This window comes from Syngnathus typhle, linkage group LG13 (assembly GCF_033458585.1).
Source record: "Syngnathus typhle isolate RoL2023-S1 ecotype Sweden linkage group LG13, RoL_Styp_1.0, whole genome shotgun sequence".
In the NCBI taxonomy this organism is placed as follows: Eukaryota; Metazoa; Chordata; class Actinopteri; order Syngnathiformes; family Syngnathidae; genus Syngnathus; species Syngnathus typhle.
Window position 1 is genome coordinate 9,622,703 of NC_083750.1, and position 26,877 is coordinate 9,649,579.

The 26,877-nt window shown below is 46.9% G+C and overlaps 7 protein-coding genes across 10 annotated transcripts; 3 read left to right on the forward strand and 4 right to left on the reverse strand.

The window, feature by feature from the left end:
• Window positions 1-381: 381 nt before the first annotated feature.
• dhx30 (DEAH (Asp-Glu-Ala-His) box helicase 30) lies at window positions 382-5,634 on the forward strand. The gene is made up of 19 exons (XM_061295949.1): window positions 382-583; window positions 727-863; window positions 936-1,046; window positions 1,123-1,371; window positions 1,440-1,589; window positions 1,670-1,822; window positions 1,908-2,360; window positions 2,462-2,833; window positions 2,916-2,994; window positions 3,093-3,197; window positions 3,268-3,443; window positions 3,562-3,768; window positions 3,856-3,937; window positions 4,023-4,216; window positions 4,285-4,444; window positions 4,518-4,675; window positions 4,740-4,843; window positions 4,917-5,056; window positions 5,151-5,634. Exons 1-19 carry the CDS (start codon window positions 412-414, stop codon window positions 5,393-5,395), a joined length of 3,447 nt encoding a protein of 1,148 aa, XP_061151933.1. The 5' UTR covers window positions 382-411; the 3' UTR covers window positions 5,396-5,634.
• On the reverse strand, window positions 5,630-8,466 carry LOC133165999 (alanine aminotransferase 1-like). The gene is made up of 11 exons (XM_061295950.1): window positions 8,319-8,466; window positions 8,159-8,248; window positions 7,984-8,092; window positions 7,728-7,858; window positions 7,397-7,640; window positions 7,246-7,325; window positions 6,974-7,110; window positions 6,731-6,905; window positions 6,489-6,644; window positions 6,256-6,368; window positions 5,630-5,990 (listed from the first exon to the last, which is right to left on the reverse strand). The coding sequence occupies exons 1-11, from the start codon at window positions 8,412-8,414 to the stop codon at window positions 5,900-5,902; spliced, it is 1,422 nt and encodes a 473-aa protein (XP_061151934.1). The 5' UTR covers window positions 8,415-8,466; the 3' UTR covers window positions 5,630-5,899.
• A 497-nt stretch (window positions 8,467-8,963) lies between these two features.
• LOC133166001 (uncharacterized) lies at window positions 8,964-11,738 on the forward strand. Its single transcript, XM_061295951.1, has one exon. It carries the CDS (start codon window positions 8,982-8,984, stop codon window positions 9,804-9,806), a length of 825 nt encoding a protein of 274 aa, XP_061151935.1. The 5' UTR covers window positions 8,964-8,981; the 3' UTR covers window positions 9,807-11,738.
• Window positions 11,739-12,172: 434 nt separating this feature from the next.
• On the reverse strand, window positions 12,173-19,633 carry gpaa1 (glycosylphosphatidylinositol anchor attachment 1). Of its 3 annotated transcripts, XM_061295404.1 has the most exons (16): window positions 19,526-19,633; window positions 19,198-19,289; window positions 18,499-18,678; window positions 18,321-18,432; window positions 18,109-18,256; window positions 17,936-18,037; window positions 17,673-17,869; window positions 17,406-17,602; window positions 17,095-17,248; window positions 16,946-17,014; window positions 16,670-16,863; window positions 16,438-16,608; window positions 16,086-16,368; window positions 13,611-15,571; window positions 13,216-13,431; window positions 12,173-12,829 (listed from the first exon to the last, which is right to left on the reverse strand). In XM_061295404.1, the coding sequence occupies exons 2-13, from the start codon at window positions 19,269-19,271 to the stop codon at window positions 16,125-16,127; spliced, it is 1,842 nt and encodes a 613-aa protein (XP_061151388.1). In that variant the 5' UTR covers window positions 19,272-19,289; window positions 19,526-19,633; the 3' UTR covers window positions 12,173-12,829; window positions 13,216-13,431; window positions 13,611-15,571; window positions 16,086-16,124. The 3 variants fall into 3 exon arrangements, with proteins under 3 accessions (XP_061151388.1, XP_061151386.1, XP_061151387.1); XM_061295402.1 differs by having other exon boundaries at window positions 13,611-16,368; XM_061295403.1 differs by having other exon boundaries at window positions 13,200-13,431; window positions 13,611-16,368.
• Window positions 12,590-15,504, forward strand: LOC133165611 (ranBP-type and C3HC4-type zinc finger-containing protein 1-like). Its single transcript, XM_061295405.1, has 8 exons — window positions 12,590-12,859; window positions 13,241-13,412; window positions 13,478-13,558; window positions 13,630-13,771; window positions 13,876-13,966; window positions 14,035-14,320; window positions 14,535-14,617; window positions 14,731-15,504. The coding sequence occupies exons 1-8, from the start codon at window positions 12,590-12,592 to the stop codon at window positions 14,875-14,877; spliced, it is 1,272 nt and encodes a 423-aa protein (XP_061151389.1). The 3' UTR covers window positions 14,878-15,504.
• A 180-nt stretch (window positions 19,634-19,813) lies between the features above and the next one.
• On the reverse strand, window positions 19,814-21,143 carry exosc4 (exosome component 4). The gene is made up of 3 exons (XM_061294895.1): window positions 20,918-21,143; window positions 20,406-20,612; window positions 19,814-20,304 (listed from the first exon to the last, which is right to left on the reverse strand). The coding sequence occupies exons 1-3, from the start codon at window positions 21,086-21,088 to the stop codon at window positions 19,945-19,947; spliced, it is 738 nt and encodes a 245-aa protein (XP_061150879.1). The 5' UTR covers window positions 21,089-21,143; the 3' UTR covers window positions 19,814-19,944.
• Window positions 21,144-21,273: 130 nt separating this feature from the next.
• Window positions 21,274-26,549, reverse strand: prkacbb (protein kinase, cAMP-dependent, catalytic, beta b). 2 transcript variants are annotated; one of them, XM_061294893.1, is made up of 10 exons: window positions 26,415-26,549; window positions 24,076-24,137; window positions 23,863-23,991; window positions 23,640-23,738; window positions 23,488-23,570; window positions 23,270-23,396; window positions 23,089-23,184; window positions 22,833-22,955; window positions 22,594-22,758; window positions 21,274-22,480 (listed from the first exon to the last, which is right to left on the reverse strand). In XM_061294893.1, exons 1-10 carry the CDS (start codon window positions 26,458-26,460, stop codon window positions 22,355-22,357), a joined length of 1,056 nt encoding a protein of 351 aa, XP_061150877.1. In that variant the 5' UTR covers window positions 26,461-26,549; the 3' UTR covers window positions 21,274-22,354. The 2 variants fall into 2 exon arrangements, with proteins under 2 accessions (XP_061150877.1, XP_061150878.1); XM_061294894.1 differs by lacking the exon at window positions 24,076-24,137.
• Between the last annotated feature and the right edge of the window lie 328 nt (window positions 26,550-26,877).

Sequence of the window (26,877 nt, forward strand, 5' to 3'; positions counted from 1 at the left end):
CTTGTTAATCAGCGTTCAACAAGTGTAGTAAAGTATCACGAGCCTTCACTGCAATGGCGACATCTTGTGGTGCTGTTATATTTGCACACAAAATGTAAAACAAATAGAATAATAATTGTTAATAAAAAAGAAATATATATGCTCCTTTCTGGGTTTTCCGTTACCAACAGATTAGTAGTTTTATTTATTATCTTGCATAAAAGTCATAAGTCTTGGCTCACTCATGCTGAATGATTGTGTCATTGTAATCGCTGTTTCAAAATTGAATTATTATCACGTTGTATATGAATTTGCTTCGCTTTATAATGAATGATGATGATTATAATGATGAATTATAATGTATAGTTTCCGCCAGAGGGGGCACTGTTTCAGACCTGACCAAACTACCACCAACGAAGAAATTGTGAAAAGATGGCGCTACCCGGTGTTTCACTCGTGCGTCTAAGAGCGCTATGCCGCCTCGGCAAATATCTTCGAATGGGAGTACCGACAGCGTCGCACTGGAGCGGAGAAATGCGCTGGTGTGGGACCAAAGTAGTCAGCTTTCGACCGTACAGCACGTCGCGGTTCCAAGCTAAACGAGGTGAGTGACACCGGAGAGCGAGCTTGAAACCCTTGCTATCGTCAAGGGCATGATCGTCCGTGGAAACATCATTCAGTCGTCTTCATTTTACTTATCGTAAAGCACCATTGTGGATAAGCATGCTTTGTCCATTTACTGCTTAGGAAACATTAGTTCCAACTTGTTGGAGGAATTCCCAGACCCCAAATGTCTCTTGAATAACACCATCGCTCGCTCACTGGGAGTCAACGACCTCTCTGAGCTCATCCAGTACACGTGCGAGGAGGAGGCTGGCATCAAGGTTAGGGCGACGTCAGTCTTCTACATTCTAGACCGTAAGTCATTGTCTTAAATAATTTTCCTTATTGTGTAGAAAGCCACTGTCACTGTGCTATGGCCCTGCAAAATCGAGGAGGACGGCTACGCCTCCAAAAAAGTTGACGCAGAGAGATGCGCAGCAGCAGCCGCTTGTCACAAGCTCAAAGTATGTTTGACATGTTTTACTAGCAACTCTTCTAAAGCAAGGTACATTGCATAATTTACATCTGCTTGTCTGGCAGGAAATGGGTGTGATCGGCCCGGACAACCAGCTTCCCAGGAGGAGATCCAGCAGGGGGAGAGGAGACGTGCGTTCTGCTCTTTACGATGACGAAGACTCCCGGACTGACAGGGTCAGCGGTGCCCTGATTAAATCGCCGCCTGCACCTGAAAACTCATCCGACATTTCCGAAGCGCTTTCCCTCTTCCCTTATCCCAAAGCGCTCTTGACTAAAGTGGTCCAGGTGGCCACCTCATCTGAAAGTTCCAAAGTAAGTGTGTATATTTCTCGCCGTTCACGCCTAATAACACGTCATAGCAACCTGGATCATCATATCAGGAACTGATACGGTTCGCAACAAGAGGTGGCAAGGTCAAGACGTGCGAGTTGACCCTGCGCTGGCCGCAGGAAATGACTTTCATCGCGACGGCAGGCAAAAAACTCACAGCGGAAAAGCGAGCGGCGGCTCTCGCCTGTTTGAAATTTAAGGTGAGCACGGCAGTCGTGTTCCATTGTCTCATTTTCGTCACAAGTGCGCTGACACTCCTCACGTGTGTGGCCTGATGCAGGAACTAAATTTGCTGGATCAGAACAACAACCCACTGAGTCACGCCAAGTACCACAGGGACAAGGTGAGGGAGGCCGGAGAACGTGAGCGGCGGCCTCTCCGGGTGGAAGTTCCCACGTATCTGGAAGAGCGTATGAGGGAATATCTCACACGGGTCAGTCCTGTCAAAGTTGTGTATCCAAGTGAATTAAGAAGTTAACTCAAACTGCACATTGGTGTGATTTTTGCATCGATGACAGTATCCGGTGGAGGCTGAAGTGCAGAAGTTCTACGAAGAAGAGGATGACGACGTCAAGCAGGAGAGTGTAGAGGAGGACTTGACGCTGGACGCCATCACGGGCAAAGTGTACAGGGAGCGGTCGCCTCAGGAAACACGGCGTCTCAACGAGTTTCTTCAGGAGGAGTGGGAAAACGTCGGGCCGGGCCCCAGCGTGGCGTTGCCGGTCGACGCCCACCGGCAGCGCGTGGTCTCGGCTGTGCGAGCTTCCCGGGCGGTCGTGATCGCCGGCGAGACTGGCTGCGGCAAAACCACTCGCATCCCTCGCTTCCTACTGGAGGATTGCGTGTCGGCGGGACACGGCGCCGAGTGCAACGTCCTGGTGACGCAACCTCGCCGGATCAGCGCAGTGTCGGTGGCCCAACGCGTGGCCCAGGAGATGGGCTCTGCTCTCAAACGCTCGGTCGGCTATCAGGTAGGTGACGTTTGAAACTCAATTCAATCAAGGAATGTTCATCATTTTTATTTCTAAATACTTGATTGAAAAGTCAACGATAATCGACTCCCTCCGTACAGGTGAGACTGGAGAGCAGACCACCAGAGCAAAGCGGCGGCGCCCTGCTCTTCTTGACGGTGGGTGTCCTGCTGAGGAAGCTGCAGTCCAATCCCAGCCTGAGGGGCATCAGCCACGTGGTGGTGGACGAGGTTCACGAGCGCGACGTCAACACAGACCTCCTGCTAGCGCTGCTGCGCTCTTGCATGAGCAAGAACCCCGACCTGCGGGTGGTGCTGATGAGCGCCACCGGGGACAACCAACGACTGGCACGCTACTTCGGAGGATGTCCCGTCGTCAAGGTGCCGGGATTCATGCACCCCGTGCAGGACAGCTACCTGGAAGACGTGCTAAGGGAATTGGGGCGGCCCCTGCCGATGGAACACAATGAAAAGGTGAGACTGGATGCTTTATACTTTTTATAATGAGAGGAATCAAGTTGTCATTTCTACAAACTTGTCATCATTGTGAGAATAGAGACAAAGCGATGAGGTCGGTCCAGATCTGGATCTTGTTGCCGACGTCATCGAGCACATTGACAGACGTGGCGAACCAGGTAGCAACCCAATCCCCCCCCCCCCCCTCTCTCTCTCTCTCTTCTGTCCTTTCCAGCTATTCATTGACTTCACATTTCAAATGTCCTTCCTCCCACAGGTGCCTTATTGTGTTTCCTGCCCGGATGGCAGGACATCAAGACGGTTCAAGAGACGCTCCAGATGAAGCCACACTTTTCGTCTGGCTTGCACAAGATCCTGCCATGTAAGTGTTACTATCTACCTATAAAAAAAAAAATAATAATAATAATAACGTCTCCCTTTCTTGTATTCAGTGCACTCAAGTTTGGCAGTGTCAGACCAGCAGGCAGTGTTCCAGCGCCCCCCAGAGGGCTGGAGGAAAATTGTCCTCGCCACCAACATAGCGGAGACCTCAATCACCATCGACGACGTTGTTCACGTCCTGGATGCCGGAACACACAAGGAGCATAGTTATGACCCGCGCACTAAAGTAAGACTCCCTTGTATGTTAAGAAGAAGAAATAAATTCATATTTTTACATTTAAATTCAAAACAAAGATTTTATAGCTGCGCAAGGACAGTCCTAAGGTCATTTGTGCTGATGTCAGGTGTCGTGTTTGGACACGGTGTGGATATCGCGATCCAACGTGACTCAGAGAAAAGGCCGAGCGGGGCGCTGTCAGCCGGGTCAGTCGTACCATCTGTTCCCTCGCAAACAACTGGACGCTATGACGCCTTTCCCCATCCCGGAGATCCTTCGCACCCCCCTGGAGAGCTTAGTGGTCCAGGCCAAGATCCACAGTCCCAAATTAAAGGTTCTTCCTCGATGCCGTGTCATTTGAATGCCTTCATCCGTCACGCCTCCAGCATGTTGAGTCATGCGCTCTGTTTTTCCGACGCAGGCTGTTGACTTTTTATCCCAAGTGCTGGACAGCCCTGAACAGGAAGCCGTGTCGGATGCCGTACGAAATCTGCAAGACATTGGTGAGTCTTTTTTCCAACTTCATCCCATAATTGGATACAAAGAAAAAATCCCCTTAAAGTGTTTCTCATTATTTCCTGCTTGCAGGCGTCCTGGATCGGCAAGAATCGCTGACGCCTTTGGGAGTCCGCGTGGCCTCAATGTCATGTGACCCACGTCTGGGCAAAGTTCTGGTGCTGGGCGCTATGTTCCGCTGCGCCTTGCCCATGTTGTCCATCGCCGCCTGCCTCACACGAGACCCGTTCCACAACAGCCTACAGAACCGAGCACCGGTGGCCAAGGTGAGATTGGCTGCGGTTGGTGTCGCGCTGGACCGCCCGCGCTGATCCGTCGCCGCTGTCATCGGCAGGCTAAAGCCGAGCTAAGCGGCTCCAGCAGCAGCGACTACCTGGCGTTCAGCCGTGCTGTGCTGGGCTGGAGGAAACTTCAGAAGGAAGGAGACCGCTTGGAGCGAGACCGCTACTTGGAGGAGTTCTGCTTGTCCAAGGCCAGCCTGCGCTTCATTAATGGTACGCTCTCATCATCGTCATTTTCTTTTTTTATAGCTTATCAAAGACCATCTCTTGCTTTGTTTTGCTGCAGGTCTCATCTCTCAGTTCAGCGAGAATCTGCGTGAGGCTCAACTGGTGCCCCGTGCCATCGAGTGCCAACGTCGCTCGTCGCTAGTCAACCAGCACAGCGAGCAAGAGCAATTGCTCAAAGCCGTGCTGCTGGCCGGACTCTATCCCAACCTCATCCAGGTACGAGTGAATTGGAAGGGCTTCACAGCTGAAATACCTCAACTGAAGAAGTTTTTTTTTTTAGGTGAAGAAAGGCATCGTGACCAAAGGTGGGCGCTTTCGTCCGAACAACCTGTCATTCCGCACGCTGGGTGGCGGCGTCCTCCTCCATCGCTCCACTGTCAACAGGTGCGATGAGCTTTTTAGAAGACGTGTATCACATTTCCCGACGTCCTTTTTTTTTTTTTTTACTGATTTGCAGAAAAAATGATGAACTTACTTGTCGATGGCTCACCTTCTTCGGCGCCGTCAAGTCCAATGGCTCCGTTTTCATCCGCGACTCATCAGCCGTCCATCCCCTCGCCCTGCTTTTGCTCACCGACTGCGACGTCACGGAAACCGGTAAGCTTCAATGCCATTTTCTTTTTTTGTTCGCTTTAGTTAACAAGAATCCCCCACCCCTTTCCGAAAACTCTCCTCCTGTACATGTGTTCAGTGAGCGGAGATGACGTGGAGGTGGCGCTCTCGGGCTGCCCGCTAGTACGCTGCCGGTTGTCGGGCAACACGTGGGAACTGCTGTGGGAATTGCGGACGTCCATCCAGGCCATGCTGCGTCGCAACCTCAGACAACCCGCTGCCGCGTACTCAAGCCAGGACGGTGAGCTCATCTCTTTGCTGGTGGACCTGCTTAATAGCTCAGATGGCAAAGCGTGGACTCCAAATGATAGCGAGGTGGACTGATCATGAATACACATCACAGATTCACTGAACTGCAGGTATTTATTTGCTTTTTTTGTTTAACTACCTAATATAATGATTGAAGAAATCCATTTATTTGGATTGTGCAGACTCATGCTAAGACTTATGAAAAGTCAAATGTTTGTTTTTGTTCATAAAAATGTAATTATACAGTCGTGTCCTAAAAGTTATACGATGTAAAGCTCAGCCTAAATAATAAAACTAAACGAAACGGAATCAAATTGAGATTTTTGCTTTTTCTTCAGCTTTATTGCAGACACTGCAGATAGTCACTGTGGCGAGTGTACACATTTGATTTGTTTTAATCTTACTGTATTCCATAACTTGTTTCACATATTACTAAATCAAATCCCCCGACAATGTTTTTGTTTTATTAATTGGTTAATCTATCAATTATTCAGGTAAGTGTTTTTACTTTATTTGATCATAGAAATAGGACATCTACACTTTTGTCAGATGTCGTCGGGTTACTAAATATAAGAATATTTATGAGAAGTCCTTCATGAACTGTAAGTGAAAAGCACTGAGGCGTCTCAGAAGTTCCTCCATCACGTCTGCAGCAGTCAAAATGGAAAATCTGTACAAGAAAATGAAAGTGACATTGATCACATTGTTAACAGAACAGTGTCAGCATTAAGTTTCTTAGGTCATTAGGTCTACAGTACATAGTCATTTTTAAGGGTCATGGGGTTAAAGGTCAAGATCAAGATTTTTTTGCTAAAAAAAAAAAGAATGCTTTACATGGCAATTTTGTTTTGAAATTAAAAATTAAAAAAAAAAAGGTTAGTCTTTTTAAATAAGAAAAAAAACTTCCTATACATGGCCTGGGCAAAAATACTCACCTGATATGGTAGGTGCCTTCCTTTTGTCCATACACGCAGCCCGGACTAAGAAGCAAACCAGTGTCCTCCAGCAGTCTGGTGCAGTAGAACATGTCAGGTTCCATGTCGGCTTCCTGAAACACGACATTGTTGAAATGGCCATTCGAATACGCCAGTGCTGCTGTCAATCTTATTTGCTTAAAAACTGTGCCAGTGAGTCAAGCCAAGTCCAGCACAAATGAGCTGCATGTAACCTTGGCTTTTCGGATGGCTTTTGGCGTCAGGTGCAGTCTGGGGAATGCAAAACCTCCTCCCTGTATCGGCTGGCAGCTGACTGCAGGCAGCTCTTTGAGAACCTGCTGCACTCTCTTCACGTTGTCAACCAGCGTGCTCCTTATGAGCTCCGTCTCCTACGGGAATGGGATCGAGCCATCTGGAATACTCCGGCGACTGACTGAATATCACGAGATTATTTTGTGTGAAATTTTGGACTCACACGCTTGAAAAGCAGGTATGAGGGATCTCCTGGCTGAGGGGGCTTGGCCATCAGCTCCAAAGCAATTTGCCCGACAACGGGCGGAGTGGTGAGCAATTGCAACATTTGCTGGACGTACGGCATGACGGTGGGATCCATGTTGAGCAGCTCCACGTATCCTCCTCGAAGACCGCACCTGGGAGCAAAAGGTGACTACCGGGCCAATCGGGAGCCTTTACTCATGCCATGTGATTCACGGCTTACTCTCCCATGAAGCCTTTGGATACCGAGTGGAAGGAGGCCAGCTCCAGCGTGTGGGACAGAGGAGGCCCCAGCTCATGCAGGAGCTTCTTGTAAGACACAAACTCACTGTCGGTGTCGTAAACGCTGCTCTGGTATACCTGTGGCGATGACATCACTCAACTCATTTGCATATCACCAATATAAATCCAGTTGTGTGGTGTCGTATAAGAAATACATAAAGATTAAAATATTGTGTTGATTATTATTATTTTCACAGATTTAAAACTCCTCACCTCATCAGCAAGAAGGAAGAGTTTGTTCTCTGCCACGAACCTGATGACCTCCTCCATGGACTTCCTGCTCTGGATGTGCCCTGAGGAGCACCAGCAGTGACAAAGTAAACGTTGAGGACCCAAATGCCTGTTGTGCTTCGGACCCACGCACCTGTGGGGTTTCCCGGGTTGATGACGTACAAAGCGATAGGCCGGCACGTTTCCCGGGCGGACACCAAGGCTCGCTGCAGCTCGTCCACCCGCAGCTCCCAGCCGCGCTCCTCGTCCAGGAAGTAGGGGACGGCCACGCCCCCTAAAGCCATCACGGACAAGGGGGTGGTGGTGTGGCCCGGCACCGGCACAAGCACGCCTCTCTTGGTGGACACCTCGCTGCTCAGCATCAGCGCCAGAATGCTCTGCTCGTTCGGGCAACATCATGCAAGACCCGTCGCAGTTCTACACTGAAACAAGCGTGGTCTAATCAAAACAAAACGAGTGGATACCGTGAGCGATGTCTGGGAGCCGGAATGGATCCAAATGTTTTCGGGATCTGCTGAAACGCCGTCGCGTTGGCTGATGAACTGAGCGACGCTCTCTACTATTTCGGGGATCCCCGCTGTGAGTGTGTACGAGCCTGAAAACAAAGAAAGATCTCCTTTCCAGTCACATTTTAAAAACTATCAGGCAACCCAAATTGATTCATACAGATTGAAGAACTCGACAAAGGCTCGATAGATTAGTTCCTCTCTCCGTAATTACCAACACTGCCGCCATCACAGCAGCGGAGGATCTTCTGCGTCCGCTGTTTGACGTCCATTGGCAGGTTGTCGCCATCCAGGAGTTGTGGGTAAAGACAAGCAGCGATTACCTGGCCCAACACATTCAAATTAATCTACTGAATTTTTTTTTTCCCATCAGGATCCATCTTTGTTACCTGTCTGACAAAGGTAAGAGGTTTCATGCCGGCTTTCTGAGGGTCACCCCAGGAGACATCGATCACATCTCTGTAGGGCTTCTTCGTTCCCTGGATGCCACATTTGGTTGGAAAAGTACAAAGGAACACAAATTTTGTTGATTTCAATCACCGTGTTTACCTGCTCCAGCGTCTCCTTGATGCGAGCCGCTCGTTCCACCAGGGCCGCCATCTTGTCCGGCCTCACGGTCATCAGGCGGGAGCTCATCTCCTGCATCTCAGCAACTCCTTTCTGCCGTCTAACTGTCTGCAAAATGATTCCTGGTTGAAGAAAAACATGGGTGAAAAAGGAATGAGTACTTCATTAACAGGCATGCCTTTTGGTTTGTATTGAAGGCCGCAAGACGATTGGATGATGCATAAGTAGAACGGGTTAATAAGTCAACATTGGAGCAAGTTGTTAGACATTATAAGTTTTTGATGCTTGTATTCATTTGAACCTTTCTAAACTTCTCAGGTGCGATGAGTCTAAGAGTGAATTCAGACCGTTTTAATATGTCCTCCTCGTGCGTTCAATAACTCCTCGTACCATGAATTGTTGTTATACAGGTTCCGGCAAAATCATCTGACACATTTGTAGGTTTAATAAAATGCAAATAAATTAAAGAAACAACTTTTTTTGCAAGTACATATAATGCCATTTTGTTTTATGTTTTATTTCATTTTCTTCATTTGAAAACAAAACGTAACCAAACAAAATGGCATTATATGTACTTTTCGAAAATAAAAAACACATTTTTGTTTCTTTAATTTATTTGCTTTTTATTAAACCAACAAATATCTGATGGTACACTTTATGGCAGTCGTCAAGCCACTTCACCTGCTCTCTTTACGACAATTACCGCTATCAGTACATCCGGGGAATTGCGGACGCGTGGTCAACCTCGCTACAATCAAGTATCGTAACCGTGTTGGAAACGCCACAACGAACACCATGGCATGGAAGCGTTCCTTCACGGATGATAACAAAAGTTTTGAACTTTGGAAAGACTACATAGGTCTGTCGGATGTCGTCCGAGAAGTCATCGGTTCGAAAAACTCCATCCAATCTCGCTCTGAGGCCGCTGCGCCACACTCGCAATATGGCGTTGGCGGGACTTTTGGATCTCTTCTCGTTAACGCACTCGCAGATAGAAGCGACGGCGAGACCAGTGTTCCTGCTCATCATGTTGGCTGTTGGAACACGGAACAGCCACCGGAGAGCCTGCGGAATCTGTTCGCTGAATTTGCTCAACGGCTTACTGAAGGTGTTTGGGGTGGAGCGACAAGTGGACTGCCGCAGCGGAGAAATATGGCGCGTCAGCAGACACCCCAGCTTCCATCTGGGGGTGTTAGAACCATGAGGTGCAGCTTTTGTAAACACAACGGAGAAAGCGAAATGATCTACACATCTCACTGGCTGAAAAATCTCTCTGGAGAAATTTTGTGCCCGTATTTGCGCAGGTACGTGTGTCCGCAATGTGGTGCAACTGGCGCCAAAGCCCACACCAAGAAGTTTTGCCCATTGGTTGATCCAACCTACGTCTCGGTCTACAGTCATCCAGGCGAGAAACTTCCACTTGGCCGCTTTCGCCCAACTAAATCACAGAACGTCGACATCCATGATTGACTGTGAACTAGTTCAATGTTTGTGTGCTTTTTGTGGTTCTCGTTTTGAACATGCACGTGTATGTTTTGGAGGTGTGATCACTTTGCATGCTGTTTGCCACCATGCTGACTGCCAGGCTCTGTTTGGAAACTTTGCATTATTTTAAAATGTGTTCGGAATGCTATTTGAGGAAGAAAACGTGCCATCACGCTCCCCGTTTCACTTTTACCTAATCACTTGTTTGTGTGGAAAAATCTTATCATTAAGCATGTTCTTTTCAGTATTATGCATGTAACTTTGAAAAATCGAACGCTCTCGTTTGTGAAGCTAATGTTTTGTGTGCATTCATATATAAAAAAAAATTATGTTGTAAAAATTTTATTTGAGGAAGAAAACGCGTAATCATGCTCCCCGCTTTGTTTTTACCTAATCATTTGTTTGTGTGGAAAAATTCTAAAACTAAGCATGTTCTTTTCAGTATTATGCATGTAACCTTGACAAAACGAATGCTCTCGTTTGTGGAGATAATGGTTTGTGTGCATTCATATAAAAACAAGTGTTGTAAAAATGTTATTTGAGGAAGAAAATGCGTAATCATGCTCCCCGCTTTGGTTTTACCTAATCACTCGATTGTGTGGAAAAATCTGATCACTAAGGATTTTCTTTTCAGTAGTATGCATGTAAACTACAGAACTAAAACTCATCAATTTTACAAATAACACCAATATCTTTAGTTCAGGTAATGACATCCAACAAGTGGAATCAGTGTTAAATGAGGAAACAACTTCTCACACACAAAGAACGAAGCAAAACCAATGTTTAAGACTCTCGCGTTGTTTCCTGACGGAGCATAATGTTTGACGAACACGTGACGTATTGTCCGTCTACTTCCTGTTTTGTTTCGTCTTTGTGATGTGCATTCCAGTTCTTTTAAATGAACTGAATCTTTAGAATTAGTTAACTCAAAAGATTCGTAACACACACACACGCTAATCTTTTTCTTTTTTTAATCAAATAATCAAAAATTTCACGCAGGTGCACTTAGGTGACTCATTCACAATTTGGTTTTGTCTGATATCAGAGATTAAATAAAGAAAACCAACTGGCTGATTGATTTGTTTTAATTGAGAGGGAAAAAAAACAGCAAAAGCATTTCACTAGCTGACCAGGAGATGGCGACAGCGTGGCATCTGAAGACCATGGATTGTTTGTTCTGCTATAGCCTAGGTGACTGATTCACAATTTGGTTTTGTCTGATAATAGATATTAAATAAAGAAAACCAACTGGCTAATTGATTTGTTTTAATTGAGAGAAAAAAAAACATCAGCAAAAGCATTTCACTAACTGACCAGGAGATGGCGACAGCGCGGCATCTGAAGACCATGGATCGTTCTGCTATGCCGGTTTAAAAAAAAAAAAAAAACGTAATTAGCTAGGGGTCAAAGGTCAAAGTTTACGGTTCAAAGTTCACCCAGGGGTCAAAGGTCGGTTCAAAGTTCACCCAGGGGTCAAAGGTCGGTTCAAAGTTCACGGGGTCATGTGCACATTTTCGATTTTTAACTAGAGTTGAAAGTTCAGGGTTCAAAGGTCACCCAGGGGTCACCACGGGGTCACCGCGGGGTCACCGCGGGGTCACCGCGGGTTCAAAGTTCAGGGTTCACTTTTTTTTTTTTTTTTTTTAGGTTAACCTTTATTTAACCCAGTGCTTCTCAATTATTTTCTGTTACGCCCCCCCCTAGCAAGAAGAAAACTATTCGCGCCCCCCCTCCCCACCGTGACTATCCTAACTTGTCTTGTAAGTCGTAAAATGTTGCACTGTCGCAAACGTGACAGAAGTAACAATGAGAGCGCCACTGCCCCCTGCTGTAGTAAACGCGCAATTACACTTTATTCTAGTACTGCCAAAAAAAAAGCCTGTTCCCCAGGGTCACACGCGCCCCCCCAGGAATAGCACCGCGGGGGCGCGCCCCACTATTTGAGAAGCACTGACTTAACGAAAGAATCACACGGCCACTTCATTAGGTACACCGCCATTTTCAAGTGTCCCTAATAAGAGGCCACTTTATTAGGGAAATATCATGGTCAAAGGTCACAGGTGTGAAGCGCTAGTCTTCAGGGCCGCATTCCAATATGTTTTTCAAGTTACCCTCGTTAAGTGCACCTGGGTGAAAACTTTTAGCCACTTTCACGTACTGCAGGAGCTAAAAGTTTTCACGCAGGTGCACTTAACGAGGGACACTACATTAGGTACACCGCCATTTTCAAGTGTACCTAATAACAGGCCACTTTATTAGGGAAATATCATGGTCAAAGGTAACAGGTGTCAAGCTCTAGTCCTCTGATTTTTACGTTTTAATTGGCGACAACAAGGAATAAAACACCAGACAAGTTTTAACAAATGTTTATTAAAATAATAACAGTAAATTTCAAACCAGCAATCTGAAATTGCAGTAGGTATATTGGATAACAAGGTGGCACCAGCTTCAATGCGCAATACTGACACCTACTGGTTGAGGTCATATAAACTGAAATAAGAACGAATCACTCTCGTTCACTGAAAAGAGTCGTTCTTTTGAACGAATCGGTCACTCACGAGCCAACACTGTTTCGTCTCTTCTTCCCGTATCTGGTGGCTGGCTTGCTTTGGGTCGAAATGGAACACTTAGCCTGGCAGGCGGACAAATTCGACCGGCCCGCAAGCACACGCGATTTTACCACCCATCTGTGGACCTTCTAAGCCGTACAGTCGTTGCTGACGCTCATTCGGTGGGGCTTCCGAAGCCCCACACGTCCGCGGGGCGACATGGCGCTCAGTTCGGGCGGTTGGGCTCCGCAGGTCTCGCTGCTCGGTTCTTCCCAGTCCGGAGCCTTCGACGTCGGCCTCGCTCCCTCTTCGGCTTGCTGTAGTACAGTCTTAATGTCCGTCCGCGTGTCGGTGTCCCACTCCGGTATTCGTCCCTTGTGCCTGCCCGGAGCAGACAGCGAGGCTCTGCGACTCCAGCTCAGCATGGATCCGAGCCGGGCCGGAGAGTTTCGATTGGCCCTGCGGGACACCAGCGGGAACCGCAACGTGGTGAGACTTCATCATTAAACACCAGCAGCCTGCCGAACGCAACTTTTGATCTATAGTTTGATTACGTTTTCAGGAAAACCTATTAAATTAATATGAACATTTGCGTAACATTTATTAATAATACCGATGCGTAAACTAGCCAATTTTGAAAACAGGCTACAACTAAGGGTGATCATTGCCATTGCGCTGCGCTGTTTTTCTAAGTTGGTGACGGTCCAAAAGGACCACACTTATTATTATTCTTGCGTAATCTGGCTAACTATTTACATTTAATGAACGTCATAAAAGAGCTGTAAACAGAGTATTTCTCCTACAGGTATGACTGGGTATACTGACTCACCTGTAGAGTGACTCACCCTAACCCTTTTTCTTCCCGTCCAGTTGGTAGAGTTCGACCTGCGCTCGGTGCACTACGAGGTGAAGTCGGCGCGCTGCCATGAGATGCGTCTGACGGCGCCGCCTCACGACTTTATCCGCTTTTCCTTCCGCTGTGATCGCGAGGCAGAGGAGTGGGCCACCGTGGTCATGTCGTCGCTGCGAGAGGCCCAACGGGGTCCGTTTCTTTCTCTTTCCTGTTCATGTACATCGACGTGCACTTGTGACTTCTTTTGTCTGCAGTTGCAAACATGGCCACCTACGAAACAAGCGGCAAGCAAATAGAGGCCGTCGCCGCTACGGAACCGTCGCTTCCGCTTGTCGGTGGGTGTCACGGCTTATCCGCTAACTTGAATTCCTTGATGCATATACTCACTTCTAATGATTTGCTTCAGAGGAGCTTTGCTTGGAGCTCGTCAAGGCGGTGGAGGCCGGCGACGCGCAGGCTGCTGGCCACCACGCGTCCGCGCTGGCCCGGCACAAAGCGGCTCTGAGCATCCAGCCGGCGGAGAAGAACTACGCTAGTGGGGAGATCAGGTACTAGAACAGCAAGTTTCAGTCGTGTGCTTGTACCTGATGATGTGAAAGTTCCTTGTCTTTCTAATTCAATGGCTCCATGTCAACAAATTGTTGTCTGACAGCTTGTCCGTGGTGGTGGAGGACGTTTCGTCTTCCTGTTGCTTCACAGTCAAAGTCTTCCCGTACATGACGGTGGCTGCACTCAAACAACAGGTTACAACTCAACTTGGAACAAAACACCTCCATTAGCATCACCCAGTAACATCCGTTACCTCCCTCAGGTGTTTGCCGAGTACGGCTTCCACCCACGCGTTCAGCGCTGGGTGATGGGTCAGTGTCTATGCACAGACCCCCGCTCACTGGCGTCCTACGGTGTGCAGCGCGACGGCGACACGGCGTATCTCTACTTGATCTCGGCGCGCCAGGCTCGCATCACGCGACAGCTGTTCCAGCAGGATCTGGAGGGTGCCCTGTCCGCCCCGCCCCTTCTGCCCGGCAATGGCCCCGCGTCACAAGACCGCCGAGGCTACAGCACATTGCCACCGCGGTTACCCCACACCGGCCAGGGTACGTCTATACGCGGTTCCTCCACTTGTAGGACGATTCCTCAATACAACCTTTGAAAGGCACTCAAGAACTTTCTGGCATTTCAAAATGTCAAATTCAGAGCAGCCAGTTATTTTGGTGAGCTTTGATATTAGCACTTCATGTTGTTGCTTGTACATCAGAAGGAAAAGTTACCAAATATGATTGCTTTGATGAATATTTTGTTAAATCACAGGTGGTGGCGATAAACCAGCGGACCTACGGGTTGTCCTTGACATGGAGAATCTGCATTTGAGCAACAAACCTACTAGACCACAGGTAACTCAACATTTTAAACAGGGTCAATTTACAACCTAAACTATTTTGCCACAAATACTTGAAAGGGACAATATTGTAAAGTTTGGCCAATCAATATCTCCTGCTTCCTGTAGACGGAGTGGGCGTGTCCCTCATGCACTTTCATCAACAAGCCTTCTCGTCCGGGCTGCGAGATCTGCGCTACAGCCAAACCCGACGCACACGCCACCAACGTCCTCCAGCAGGCAGCGCGCGGCGAGCTGGCCTCGAGCAGCAGCTGACCACCCTTTGCCGCCATCTCCTCTCTCGTACACCTCACACACACACACACATGCACGCGTCCGCACACACAGACACAATGCTATGCCAGTGTTGCCATACATGTTGTCTACATACACCGCAATGATTGTCAAGTGCACTGAAACTCCTGGCAGCCGATTGGCCGCTGGAGACGTTTGAAGCACTGTAGCATGACGCCGGAAAGGAGAGTTTGGCCATTGTTCAAGGACAAAACGCATCGAGTTTAGCCGCACCTCGTTTTTTCTTTTTTAATTTAAATTTTAAGAAAAAAAAATGGTGCCCTTATATTTATTGAAGGGGAGGCGGTGCCGGCAGGTGCGGGAGAACGTCGGGGTCTCTGTTAGGCTAAAACTGTGAAGTTGGCGTTGGCGATGACAGTTTGTTTACAGGGTGGTTACAAGTGCTTTTACTCTTTACAAATCGACTTTGATGGACATGTTTTTCTTTTCCACTATTTTTAATCGGTGTACATTTTAGAAGCTTTGATTTGACTTCACATTAGATTCCCTCTTCAAGGTGTAACAGCAACGGAATGATATTATCAGTACATATGACTGGGTTTAAAAAATAAAAAATGCAAATGACAGATCAATAAACAATTACCATACCGTGGTTGTCTTATTGAGAAAATGGAGCGAAATCAATCATAAGGTCAACGTCACTTCGTTTTGGAACCTTGAAAACAACAGGGCACCAGCAGTTTCATTTCAAAAGCAAGACGCAGAACATTTTAAAACAAGTATAAAAACAAGCTCACAGCTCCACAATGTACTTTTGTCCTTTCTCAAATGCTAATAAAACAACATATGTAATATTCAAATGTTTTCTTTTGCATAAATAGTGTTGAGCATTATTTCATTAACGTGGAAAGGACAATACAAATTAGGGGTGAGCATTTAAATACATTGCCTTAATTGACAATGGGAAAATAAACTGGCAATCAGTTATTTCCACTTGGATAGCTTCCCCTTAAAGAGTTCTTCAAACGGCAAACCTAGTTGTTGGGACTGAATCTGGTTGCAGCCAAGTAGTGCACTCAATTTTGCCTCTATTTCTTCAAGACAAAAAAAAAAAAATCTCTTCAAGACAAAAAAAAAAAAATCTTTCAATTGCTACCCCTTCCTAATATAAATTGTGACACAGTCATTCTTCTCATGAAATACCTGCCAAGCCTTGGTGGACAAAGTACCTGAGATCACTTTTGTTGAGTCGAAGGCTTATAGGTGGTCTACTTCCAGAAAAGGATATTCCATAAAACCAGCCAGCAGGGATACACCATCAGCGTCAGTAGCGGGAAGACCATCGAGCCGTACAGCGTGTGGTCCAGGATGCCCTGCGAGATAACAGACAGAAACTGCAGCCAGCAGTCCTGGAAGCCCATCGGCATCTCCTGTAGCTCATAGAAGGCAAAGACGGAGAAAAGCAGCGTGCAGGCCGGGCTGAGGACCACCATGACCAAGGCCGTCGGGAACCTGGAGGAAGCGACAAGCGGTCGGTCAGTCTGAAGGAGGAGGTCGAGGCTTGATGTATACTGTTCATACTTGGGCATGTGTGGCGTGATGCTGGCGGCCACGGGCACCAGCGTGAGGGCGAGGATGAAGCCCAGTGAGAAGTTGAGCAGGGCGGTGCAGCCCAGCAGCACGGCCAAGTACAACATGGTCACTAGCTTCAGAACCCTCCAGCCCTGCTCCGTCCCCTCGCCAGACACAAATCTGTCACGCATGATATGGTTGAACTATATCTCATTTTGAAGACTCACAAATCACATGTTACCTGTGCGTGTTGTGAGGCAGAGCCATGCCGGCCGTGTACACCGCGATGACCGTCAGCACCACGGCCTCCGTCTCGGACACCGGGAAGTGCTCCACCGCCATTTCCTGGAAGCGGACGGGCAGCGTGTAGAGGGCCACTCCGGTCAAGTGGCTGATCACCAGAGGGGTCAGCACAGACAGCACGAGAGGACTGGACTGTTTTGGGAGAGTAGGGGCGGGGCGGGGATTAGCACAGACGTACGTAGTAGAGTGGCAAATGTCGCAAAGCGATAGCAACCTGCTCCACATTGGCGACGCCGTCTTCTGTCGCTGGAGACACTGAGAGTTCAACCCACAGGTCCAAAGCCTTTGTTTTGGTCAAGAATAATATTGAACACATGAAGAGTTCTGCTTCTTTTGTTTTTACCAGGCTGAAAGTAAGGATACGCGCAGCGGCAGGCTGATGGCGATAAGGCCGAAGGCCGTCATGTAGTAACTGATGGGAACAAAGTGGGACAGAGAGGGCAAAAGGTAGAAGAAATAGGCCTGGTGCAGGCGCTCCAGGAGGTTGTTCAGCTTGCGATACATTGCCTCCAGAAGCCTAAAAGTACACACACACATACAAAGGAATCAAAACATTCACGTTTCTGTAGTTACAGTTTTTAAAAATTGTAGTTGACGGCAAGTGACGTCACTCCTTGTTAGGACTCCCGTCGATGCCGCTTGACAAAGTGTTAAGATGGAACGCTAACACCAACCTGCCGACGGAGTTGACAGAACTCTTGTACTGACGGTAGCTGTTGATGCCTTTGATGGTGGCCGCCTCCACGTTGTAGCGCAGGAAGAGCCCGTGGTCGCCCCAAGGATGCCCGCTGGCCTGCTTGACCATCATCAGCATCATGGTCTGCACGGCATGGGTGTAGCCGGAGAGGCTTTCCCAGTCGTTCCGCTGCAGCTGTGGTGCAACATTTTAGGATGAACGCACATTAAAACAGCCATGTGTTTTGGTTTTGCCCGTGTTCTACCTTGCCCTGGATTGTGCACAGGACATCAAACTTATGACAGAAAGCATAGAAGAGGTTCATGAGGTCCAGGTTGGGCAGCTGCCCGTTGAGCCCCTCCAGCACAATGTCCAGGCTGGTCACCACGTTGCTACTGAGTTCCAAGGACAGCGCCGCCTGGAGGGAACCAGCGCGGCCTTGGATAGGCGACCAGTTCATTCCTACACAGAGGAAGACGTCGATGACGCCTGATTGTCACAGCACGTACACGAGGAGGGGCGGGTCACCTGAGATGTTGGTATGGTGGTATCCCTCCAGCCAGGCCTGGATGCCGATCAGATCGTGTTCATTGACGAGGAAGATGATGTCCTTGGCCCAGTACACCTGACCTATGAACAAGATGAAAAATGTATTTTCACTTTCTATCGTTGCATCATGTCCACTCTTATGTCAAACTTACTTCTGAAGTACTGCGCCAAAACCAGCAGCAGCCCCACAGCTTGGTTGTTGTCATCTTCTAGACCGCACTGAGCGGTCAGAATCAGCGCTTCGGCCCTTGGAGCTCGAGGGGCGCGGAGGATGCCGTACACGTTTGTACCTTTCACCATCTTGACAGAAAACAAGGGAGAAATGACGTTTGAGTCCGAAAATGTGTGACAAGATTCGACTTACAAATCTCTCTTTGTTTTCATCCGGGAAGGGCAGTGTGTGGGAGAAGGTCTGTGTGTACACCTCCAGGCCTCGATCTCGCATGGCTTTCACCAGCCAGTTCACCGGCATCCCTCTGCATGCAAGATGATTTTCTTCCAACAGAACCGTTTGCCATCCATCCGAACGTTGTCAGTCTTACCCGGCTTCTTCTTTTTCCACCCCAAACTCCCTGGCCGTTGCAATGGCCCTCTCTCCGGCTTGGAAGCGCTCTTCCACCATGGTGGAACCCATGGCGTTCTCGGACATGTACGTGCGCAGGATGAACGGCTCGAAGGCCAAACCCATGAAGCAGGCCATGCCTACCATGTAGCACAGAAGACTGGAGGGGCGGAAGAGGAATGAGAGGTTCAAGACAGGATCATGATACCTTCCGCCAATTCAACTAGTTTCTCAATTTACATTCTTGCTCGTTCTAACGTCTTGTCTGGTGTCTTGTGATGTAGCTCAAAATGCATTTTGTGCTATCAAATGTGATCTAACTGATGAATTTTCGCAGGAGACATTCAAAAGAACACAGCCATTCCTCTTACAAATGGACAATAGGAAGTATGTTCTCTGAGACCGGTCTTAACTAAATGCTCCTCGCCAAGATTTCGGGGCCATACTTTTGGTTCTTGACATTAAGACCTACTACTGTCCCTGGTTTTGTGAACTAGTTCCTCTCTGTTCAAAGCTCTCTGTGAGCATTGAAGTAGTGCTTTGAAATGCAACATGCCTTTATGTTATATAACCACTCCCGTTGTGTATTGCCTTTGTTGTTAAGTATATTGGAAATATTACAAATAAAGCTTCTTTAAAAAATCTTACGAACGTGAATGTGAGCGCAAAATGAACACACCAGATTGGAGCATTGAGGCGAGTCAGTACTCGGACTATTGACTTTCTTCTGGTGGGATCAGACAGAAGACCCATGGTGCTCTGGAAAGATTCCTACAGCAAACATATAAATTACTAATATTCAAATACATAGACAGATAAATAAATGTTAAATACACACTGTATTTGCTACGGTTTTCGTTCTCGCGACACCTGCTCGCACTGGCAATTTACATGCACCCGGCTAACTAGCTAATACAGCGACGATATAGTTTTTTAAGCACTAACACAAAACTATCATGAATTGATTATTGTGTATTATCGTGTTTTATGAAGTGTAAAATAATTACCCTTTTCCAAATATGAACGCCGGCCAGAAGAGCCGAAGGAGGGAGCGTTGGCTTCTACTGCCGTTTGGAATTTGCGTTGTTTCCACCCGGAAGAGCGAAATAGAGGACGTACTTCCGGTATTAGAGGACCACCAAAACGAATGAAAGGTTCCTTCATCCATCCATCCATCTATTGTCGGCCGCTGCTTCTTACAATTCTATAAAGCTGATTTGACAACAACTGGAGCTGTAATAAAGTGCTTCACATAAAGCTAAATAAATAAATAAATAAATAAAACTTAACACACATTACAGAAAGAACATATATTTATTGTTTCTTACATATACAAAATAATGTACAATGGTATTTGGTGGAAAACAAAAATGTGAAAAAGATTCTTGACTTGTTTGAGTCCAGGAAATGAAAATAAAATAACCACTCAGTCTCCAGTGGCCAGCGAGGCCTCTTGGAGGTGTTGACGCACCACCTGGTCCAGCACCTTACTCACACCTTTGCAGGCCGTCATGGCGGCATCCATCATGGGCTCCAGATGGTCCTGGTGTAGCCTGGCGTCCATTTGCAGAAGCGCGATCTGTCCGCTGCGAGGCAGCAGCGCTAGTGCCAAGGAGCTCACGCCGCCACTCTCTTCAGCGTAGCATAGGTCGGCCAGTGGCGTTTCGTCCACGAAGCCCACAGTGGAGGCGCACACATAGTCCAACATGGGTATGCCGGCATCGATCACAGCTAGGGTGGCAGCGTTTACGCACACGCTGTAGTTGCCTCCATCTGATTGGAGGATCTGTTGAAAAACAACAAGGTCTATGATCATGCATGATAATAGAACATGGAAAAATGCTGTATGTCTTTTAAATACAAAACATCCCACAGGGGGATATTTACCTTCACGTAAATGTCAATCTGAGAACGCGGATAGAGTTGCGTCATCACTGCGGCCTCAAAGGTCTGCTTGAGGTGGAGGCTCATCTCGGTGGACTTGCGGTCGCCGTGTGGCCTCTTCTTCCTCTCTGACATGCTGAAAGTGGCCATGCTGTACTGGCAGTTGATGACAGCCCGGTCGTGAAGGGTTCGACTACGGGAGCCTCGCATCTGATGGGTGAGAAAGATGCAGTATATATAATATACTTCCAAAATAAAGATTGCTTCTTTTTTTTTTTTTTTTTTAACTCAGGCATTTTTTTCTTGGTATTATTTAGTATAAGCAAATCACAATCCCGAATAATAATGTTATATAAACTTATACACAGCAGTAAGATTTTGATTTTCACGGCAACTGATTAGGTGGTTAATTGCATGAGTTTTATTTATGAATACATTTACCATTTCTCAAGAAACAAATGCATAATAAACTTAGTTATTTTCATAGCATTGGGCTAACTTGCAATGCTACTTACTTCATGTGGACCGTACACAACCGCTAAGGCTTTAGTGTTTCCTTGCTCCAAATACGCTGAGCCGTCAGCCTGAGCGAACACTCCCATGCGGGCTTGAACCTTGCGAAGCTCGGTGGCTTTGCGTCCATCCAGACGATAGCCTTGGTCAGAAAGCAGCTCCAAACCCGCCATGATGCTACTGGATCAGATAGGGAGCGGAGAAGACATGTGCCTGCTGAAGTACTACGTTACCCACAATGCCTTTCGCGGAAACCGCTACGGCGAGTCAGAGCAGACAGTTTCATTGTACTTTTAATACGAAACCATGACTTGATTATGCTGTTAAGATTCGAAGTAAGAATACTTTCGCACGTTAACACTTTTAAAAATAAAATTTAATAGCATCTCTAATGTGTATAAATAAAAATATATGAATCAATGCATATACGTATATTGTAATGAGCTGAACAAGAACAGGGTTACATGTGATACAAAGGAGCAGTTCTTCATTAAGCCAGTGTATTGGGTGAGGAAAACAGTACCTTTAAATCCAAGCATTCAAATATGCCCCCCAAATAAGTTTGCAATCCACATTCTTGAAAAAAAATAAAACTCAAACAATCCTTCACGTGTGGTAACAAATACAGCTGCATTTTCATGTTCTGTTCAGTCCAAATCAATTGATAGTCTGTACTTCTTTCACCAAAATGAGGCGCAACGCTTCAATACTATTGATATTGACCTCAACTTTTAAACAAAATGTTTGAAAAATCCCAAGAGGATTTCTTTTTCACTCTTTCAATGTATAGATCTGTCATGTATTGTAACAACGGGTCTTTTGTAAGCAGACCTTAAATCTATGGAGGGAATCAGGAATAAAAACATGACTAAAATCGTAGACAAACCAGAGTAACAAATTAACACGTGTAGTAATGTAACAAGGTTTCATATTCTCAGCGCCGGGGGTCGGATGATGCTTTTCCTCTCACTTTTTCAAGGCAAAAAGCAAAGGAGAAGAAATTCTGTTCCTTCGCCCGGTTAAAACCATAGCTTCTCACAAAACAGGACAAATGACAAATGCTACCTTCTCCATGCCGGGCCATGAACACAACACGAGTCAATCCCTTGTGTCATCTTATTTTCTGTCCATTTAAAAAGGGAGTGAAGACAACTACCTCCTTTCCAAAGTACAAAACAAATAGTGTATTTAAAAAAAAAAAGAAAAAATGAAAAGGTGGCGTGTCTGCTTTAATACGCAGGGTGTAGGTGACAGTGAGAGGTTATCGGCACCAAAAGATCATGGCGACCTCATCGAGCTGTGTGTCGTACAAGTGGGAAGAATAGGACGGGGCGAGGAAACGTGGTCTCTGATTCAATTCCAAGTCCTCGGAAGAGTGCAAAGATCCCTTTATCTCCCTGACGTATTCCGTTGTCGCACGTCCCCGATCCGTCCAGTCCCTAAAAATCGGCAAACTCCTTCACGCATTTTTCCGTGACGGAAACGCGGATCTCCTCCTCGTCGTAGTCGTCGAAGTTGCTGGTGTCCCCGGGGCCTCTGCACTTTGGGATGAACGGGGCCTCCACCTGACAACAAACCGACAACATTGTTGACAACATTCTTTCATTCCACCCTGAACCAAGCGGTGGCTGAACTATATCCCAATATAATCTGCCATCATGTCAGAAAATAGTCTCGCCTTCCTCTCGTAGATGGCGATCCAGTCCGTGGTAGCGAACCACTTGTGTCCCTTGATGTCGTTGACGCCATTTTTCAGGTTGCCGAAGCGCTTGGTCAGGTCCACTTGCAACAGGTTTCGAAGCAGATCTTTCAAGTCCGAGCTGAAGTGGGAGGGGAAGCGCACCTGAGAAGACAAGACAAGGTTGCTACGCTTGCCACACACATGCCGAGACACCTTCTGGCGAGGCGTGCTCTTACTTTTCCGGAGACGATCTTCTCGTAGATCTGAATGGGCTGGTCGGCAAAGAACGGCGGGTAGCCGGCCGCCATTTCATAGATGAGGACTCCGAGGGCCCACCAGTCCACAGCTTTGTTGTAGCCCTGAAAGAAGCAGAGCAAGGGATAAAAGTAAAAAAATGACTCAAAGTTGATGAGAAGAGTGAAAACAAGCGCTAAAAAATGGACAGTTCAAATGAAGACCCGAGATTTCAATCAATTTGCTCAAGTGGCATACTTTGCTAAGAATGATTTCTGGGGCCAGGTACTCAGGTGTTCCACACAACGTCCAAGTTCTGCCTTTAACTCGCTTGGCAAAACCGAAGTCCGTCACCTTAGGGGGAAAAAAAAAAAAGTGAACGCAGCAGGCACTTGAGGACATTGCAGCCACAGCTGACATTGGCGGACACGCGACTCACCTGAATGTAGCCATGGTGGTCGATGAGAAGGTTCTCAGGTTTCAGATCTCTGTAGATGAGATCTAGCGAATGGAGGTACTCAAAGGTCAGCACGATCTGGGCGGCATAGAAGCGCGCGTGCGGCTCACTGGAGAGGAAGGAGGTGGGTTCAATGCCTGCTCAACCAACGGTCAAAAACAAAACAAACTTGACTTGTGCACATTCCCGAGGGCCCTCACCTGAACCTCCCAATCCGTCGCAAGTGTGAGAACATCTCGCCTCCAGGAACATACTCCATCACCATGTACAAATTGGAGTTGTCCTAGAAAACATCACTTTGGCATCTCACATACTAAAAGCGAAACGAGTGAAACCCACGCCATCGTCTTACCTTAAAAGCGTACTCGAGTCTGACCAGAAAGGGGAAGCTAACGGCTTGTAATATCCTCTTCTCGTTCAACGTGTGTTCTATTTGTTTAAGTTTCACCACCTGATGGGAAAAAAAAATCATACGTGTATACCTGTGCACTCCAGCCAAAATATTAGGTACAGCAGCACATTGATGAGAACACAGTTAAGAGCATAAAGTTGCGTTTTGATGGTTCTGAACCGACCTTCTGCTTGTCCAGTATTTTCATGGCAAAGTACTGCTCCGTTCCTTTGTGCTTCACCAGCATGACCCTCCCAAACGAGCCGGTCCCCAGAGTCTTTAATCTCTCAAAGTCATCTAGGCACGTCGTGCTCTGCAGGAAGTGGACAGTGTGTTAGCATGTTGATGGAACCCATTGATTGATTTTTTTTTTTGTTGCTCTAAATGGCTTCCGGACCTGTGGTGGGCATTCCCATTTCCGCAAGAAATCTTCTTTGGCTTTGGCTAGGAACTCTTTAACTATAGAGGGGGGGGGGGGAAACACAATTAGAAATTTTCATCTGAAATTGCAGGCGTGAAAACCGAAATGTGTAAAGGAGAGGCATCGGAGGGGCACAGCAAATTCAAGTTGCAAGGGCAACTCTCATCTGGATATGAATGACTTGACACAAACACAAGGTTCAGAAAACAGACAGGTGATGCATGCTGGACAAATAAGGCCATTTTCTGTTATTTAGTAGCCTCAAGTCAAGGGAAGAGTAACATTCAAAGGGGAAGAGCCACAGTCTTTTTTTTTTTAAGGGGAAGGCTAGTAAAGACAGAATCGTAAGCAAAGACAAACCCAAGTATGGCAAACACAGTCGATATCCAGATGGAGAGAATGAGCGACAACCACAAAAAAAAAAAAAAAAAATCACACACTGATTATCAAAGCACACAATAACAGCAAGCACGTCGAGCAAGTTTTGCACAATGAAGGCAGTGGCCAAAATTTGCAGGCTTATCTTTTTTTTTTCGTGCATACCAAACGTGTCTATTGATCACCAAGGGTGGGGTTTTTTTTCCCCATCCCACAGGAACAATCACCCACCACCACATGGATGGAATGATACAGAAGAGACAGAGAGAGAGAAGACAAGAGTTTATGTAGACAGAAAACATACACTGTGTAGTGACAGCAACAATGGAAATAAAAGTTGACACTATGCAGGAGACATATTAAAGAAGACTGAAAGGAAAAGATAAGGGGGGGGGGGGGGGGAGAGCCCTCAAAACTTCAAAGTATTAAAATGACATTTTGTACTGTGTTTAAGATTAAGAGCACATTTTTCTCTCTGGAATTATTTGTGAAATGTGACCGTTTTTTTTTTTTTTTTTTTTGGTCCGTCCTTAATCATTGATTAAACTCGAGTTGCAAAGGACACTTTTAAATTTATCCCCGCCTTCAATATGAGAAGACGACCGGTTCGTCTAAGCATAATATATGAACTCATGATCCGATCAAGTTGTACAGAACCAGTCTTCAGCCGGTAACTGGATGACGAATGATGTCAAGGTTGTAATCTGCCGTGAGTGTGTCATGTGTTCAAGCTACGTAGGCAGACTATAAACACAAGGTAATCTTGTATGTATTCAGCAATGTAGGTAACCGGGTTGATCTCATCGCGGCGCCAATCGTTTCAGCTTAAAAAGGTTTTAAACCACCGAGCAGGAGCTAGCTTTCATACTACTACAATAGCTATCACGATGCTCGGAAGGTTCGTCTCAGCTCAGACACAAAAGCATTTAATTTACATAAGAGTGTGTTGGGATTAGATGCCGATGAAGCGATTTAACGTCGATCACGTGAGCACAAGCGCGTTCGCAGCGACCACCTAGGCCGAGTTACGTCAAAGCTTTCAAAGCTGGTAATGTTCTTATCCTCTGACGAAGATCTGATGACGAGCTTGCTCCCCGGTCAACGACCACTTCTGTGCCAGCCACATGTTGATGCTCGAATGGCGGTGACACACTTTCTGCAGCACTACTTTTATGTATGCAAAGAGAGGACACATTTGTTATTTCTTGGCCATATTTGGTCACTGTACTGTGCTGGGAGATTTGTTTATGTAGCCCGGAATAAAAATGTGCTAGTGGAGCCCCCAGGGGCAGAGCCACCAGAACCCAGCCTTCAAGTTTATAGCTATTTGGCGGCATTTGTGAGCGATTGTGAGCTGGGGGGGTTCCCGATTTCTTCTGCTGTTCTAATCTATAAACAACACAGAGACGATGGAGTGACGCATGTGTGAAATGCCAATAGGACGTGACAACACACACATACTGAAAAAGACAGGCCCTGAATTGCTCACGCCATCAAGGAGCGTTGAAATGACAGGGGCCGGGTTTCATCCAACGCAAAATGTCACGTACAAATAATGCATTGACATCTGGCGTCATTGTTTTTGTCATGTTTTTTTTCCTTCGCTTGCTTCATTGTTTTTTTCTTCGCTTACTTCACGGGGAGCTACTAATGAAGCTCTTGTTGTTCACTTGGTTGTCATCTTGAGACTTGCTAGGTTCGCGCAACAAAATCAAAATAAGCACACAAATTTAAAAAAAAAAAAGGCTTTAAAAACACACGAGCGAAAATATCTTTTAATCAAAAGTGACGGGTGACATATGGACTTTTTTGTGCCCGTAACAGGGCAGTGAAAGTGGCGCTAGCAGGCTAGGCTACATTCGGCATTTCAGGTTTGTGATTTAACAGACGAAACAATGCACGAAAGACACTCGAAGGCGGACACACGGCAGACTCACCGCTCTCTAGCTCGTTGCCCTTCTTGGCGGTGGCAGCGTTACCCATGGCGGAAGACACACAGCCGGTCACTCCCGACGGAGAGAGGGGGAGATGGCGGCGGGTCAGTTAGCTAGCTAGCTGGCTAGCTAGCTTCCCTGCAGCAGTCGCTAATTGCGTTTAAAAATAGGTTTGGGAAAAAACAGATTTCATGTGAATTGAATTTGCTCCTACTTCGGGCAGAAAAATGAAAAGAGTCCCCGAGCAGCAGCGCCCGTCACTCTTCATCCGGCGTCCTTCTTCCCCCCCAACCCCCGTGGAAGGTTCCCGCTGCGGCTCGTTGGCTAATGTGTGGCTGACATGAAGCTCACGGTCACTGCTGGTGCGCACCGCCCGCCACTCACCGAGCCGGGCCCTCACCCACTCCCCCCACCTCCCAAGATTCTGCAAACTGTCACAAACGCTACAGGATTCCTGATGATTTAC

Bases quoted from the DNA above. Each gene is read 5' to 3' on its own strand.
- prkacbb (XM_061294893.1), bottom strand. From the start codon at position 26,460: ATGGGTAACGCTGCCACCGCCAAGAAGGGCAACGAGCTAGAGAGCG. The intron at 23,571-23,639 runs GTAAGACGATGG...GATGTTTTCTAG, and splicing joins GACTCGAGTACGCTTTTAAG to GACAACTCCAATTTGTACAT. The intron at 22,759-22,832 runs GTAAGAGCACGC...TTGTCTTCTCAG, and splicing joins AGAAGATCGTCTCCGGAAAA to GTGCGCTTCCCCTCCCACTT.
- dhx30 (XM_061295949.1), top strand. From the start codon at position 412: ATGGCGCTACCCGGTGTTTCACTCGTGCGTCTAAGAGCGCTATGCCGC. The intron at 1,372-1,439 runs GTAAGTGTGTAT...TCATCATATCAG, and splicing joins CCTCATCTGAAAGTTCCAAA to GAACTGATACGGTTCGCAAC. The intron at 1,823-1,907 runs GTCAGTCCTGTC...CATCGATGACAG, and splicing joins TGAGGGAATATCTCACACGG to TATCCGGTGGAGGCTGAAGT.
- exosc4 (XM_061294895.1), bottom strand. From the start codon at position 21,088: ATGGCGGGTTTGGAGCTGCTTTCTGACCAAGGCTATCGTCTGGATGGA. The intron at 20,613-20,917 runs GTAAGTAGCATT...CTCACCCATCAG, and splicing joins TTGTGTACGGTCCACATGAA to ATGCGAGGCTCCCGTAGTCG. The intron at 20,305-20,405 runs GTAAATATCCCC...GTTTTTCAACAG, and splicing joins AGATTGACATTTACGTGAAG to ATCCTCCAATCAGATGGAGG.
- gpaa1 (XM_061295404.1), bottom strand. From the start codon at position 19,271: ATGGGTCTTCTGTCTGATCCCACCAGAAGAAAGTCAATAGTCCGAGTA. The intron at 18,257-18,320 runs GTAAGTCGAATC...TTTTCTGTCAAG, and splicing joins ATGAAAACAAAGAGAGATTT to ATGGTGAAAGGTACAAACGT. The intron at 17,603-17,672 runs GTAGAACACGGG...GTTGCACCACAG, and splicing joins TGTGCACAATCCAGGGCAAG to CTGCAGCGGAACGACTGGGA.
- LOC133165611 (XM_061295405.1), top strand. From the start codon at position 12,590: ATGGCGCTCAGTTCGGGCGGTTGGGCTCCGCAGGTCTCGCTGCTCGGT. The intron at 13,559-13,629 runs GTGGGTGTCACG...GATTTGCTTCAG, and splicing joins ACCGTCGCTTCCGCTTGTCG to AGGAGCTTTGCTTGGAGCTC. The intron at 13,772-13,875 runs GTACTAGAACAG...GTTGTCTGACAG, and splicing joins TACGCTAGTGGGGAGATCAG to CTTGTCCGTGGTGGTGGAGG.
- LOC133166001 (XM_061295951.1), top strand. From the start codon at position 8,982: ATGGTACACTTTATGGCAGTCGTCAAGCCACTTCACCTGCTCTCTTTA.
- LOC133165999 (XM_061295950.1), bottom strand. From the start codon at position 8,414: ATGCAGGAGATGAGCTCCCGCCTGATGACCGTGAGGCCGGACAAGATG. The intron at 6,369-6,488 runs GTTACATGCAGC...GTCGTGTTTCAG, and splicing joins AAGCCATCCGAAAAGCCAAG to GAAGCCGACATGGAACCTGA. The intron at 5,991-6,255 runs GTGAGTATTTTT...TTTCTTGTACAG, and splicing joins GAAGGCACCTACCATATCAG to ATTTTCCATTTTGACTGCTG.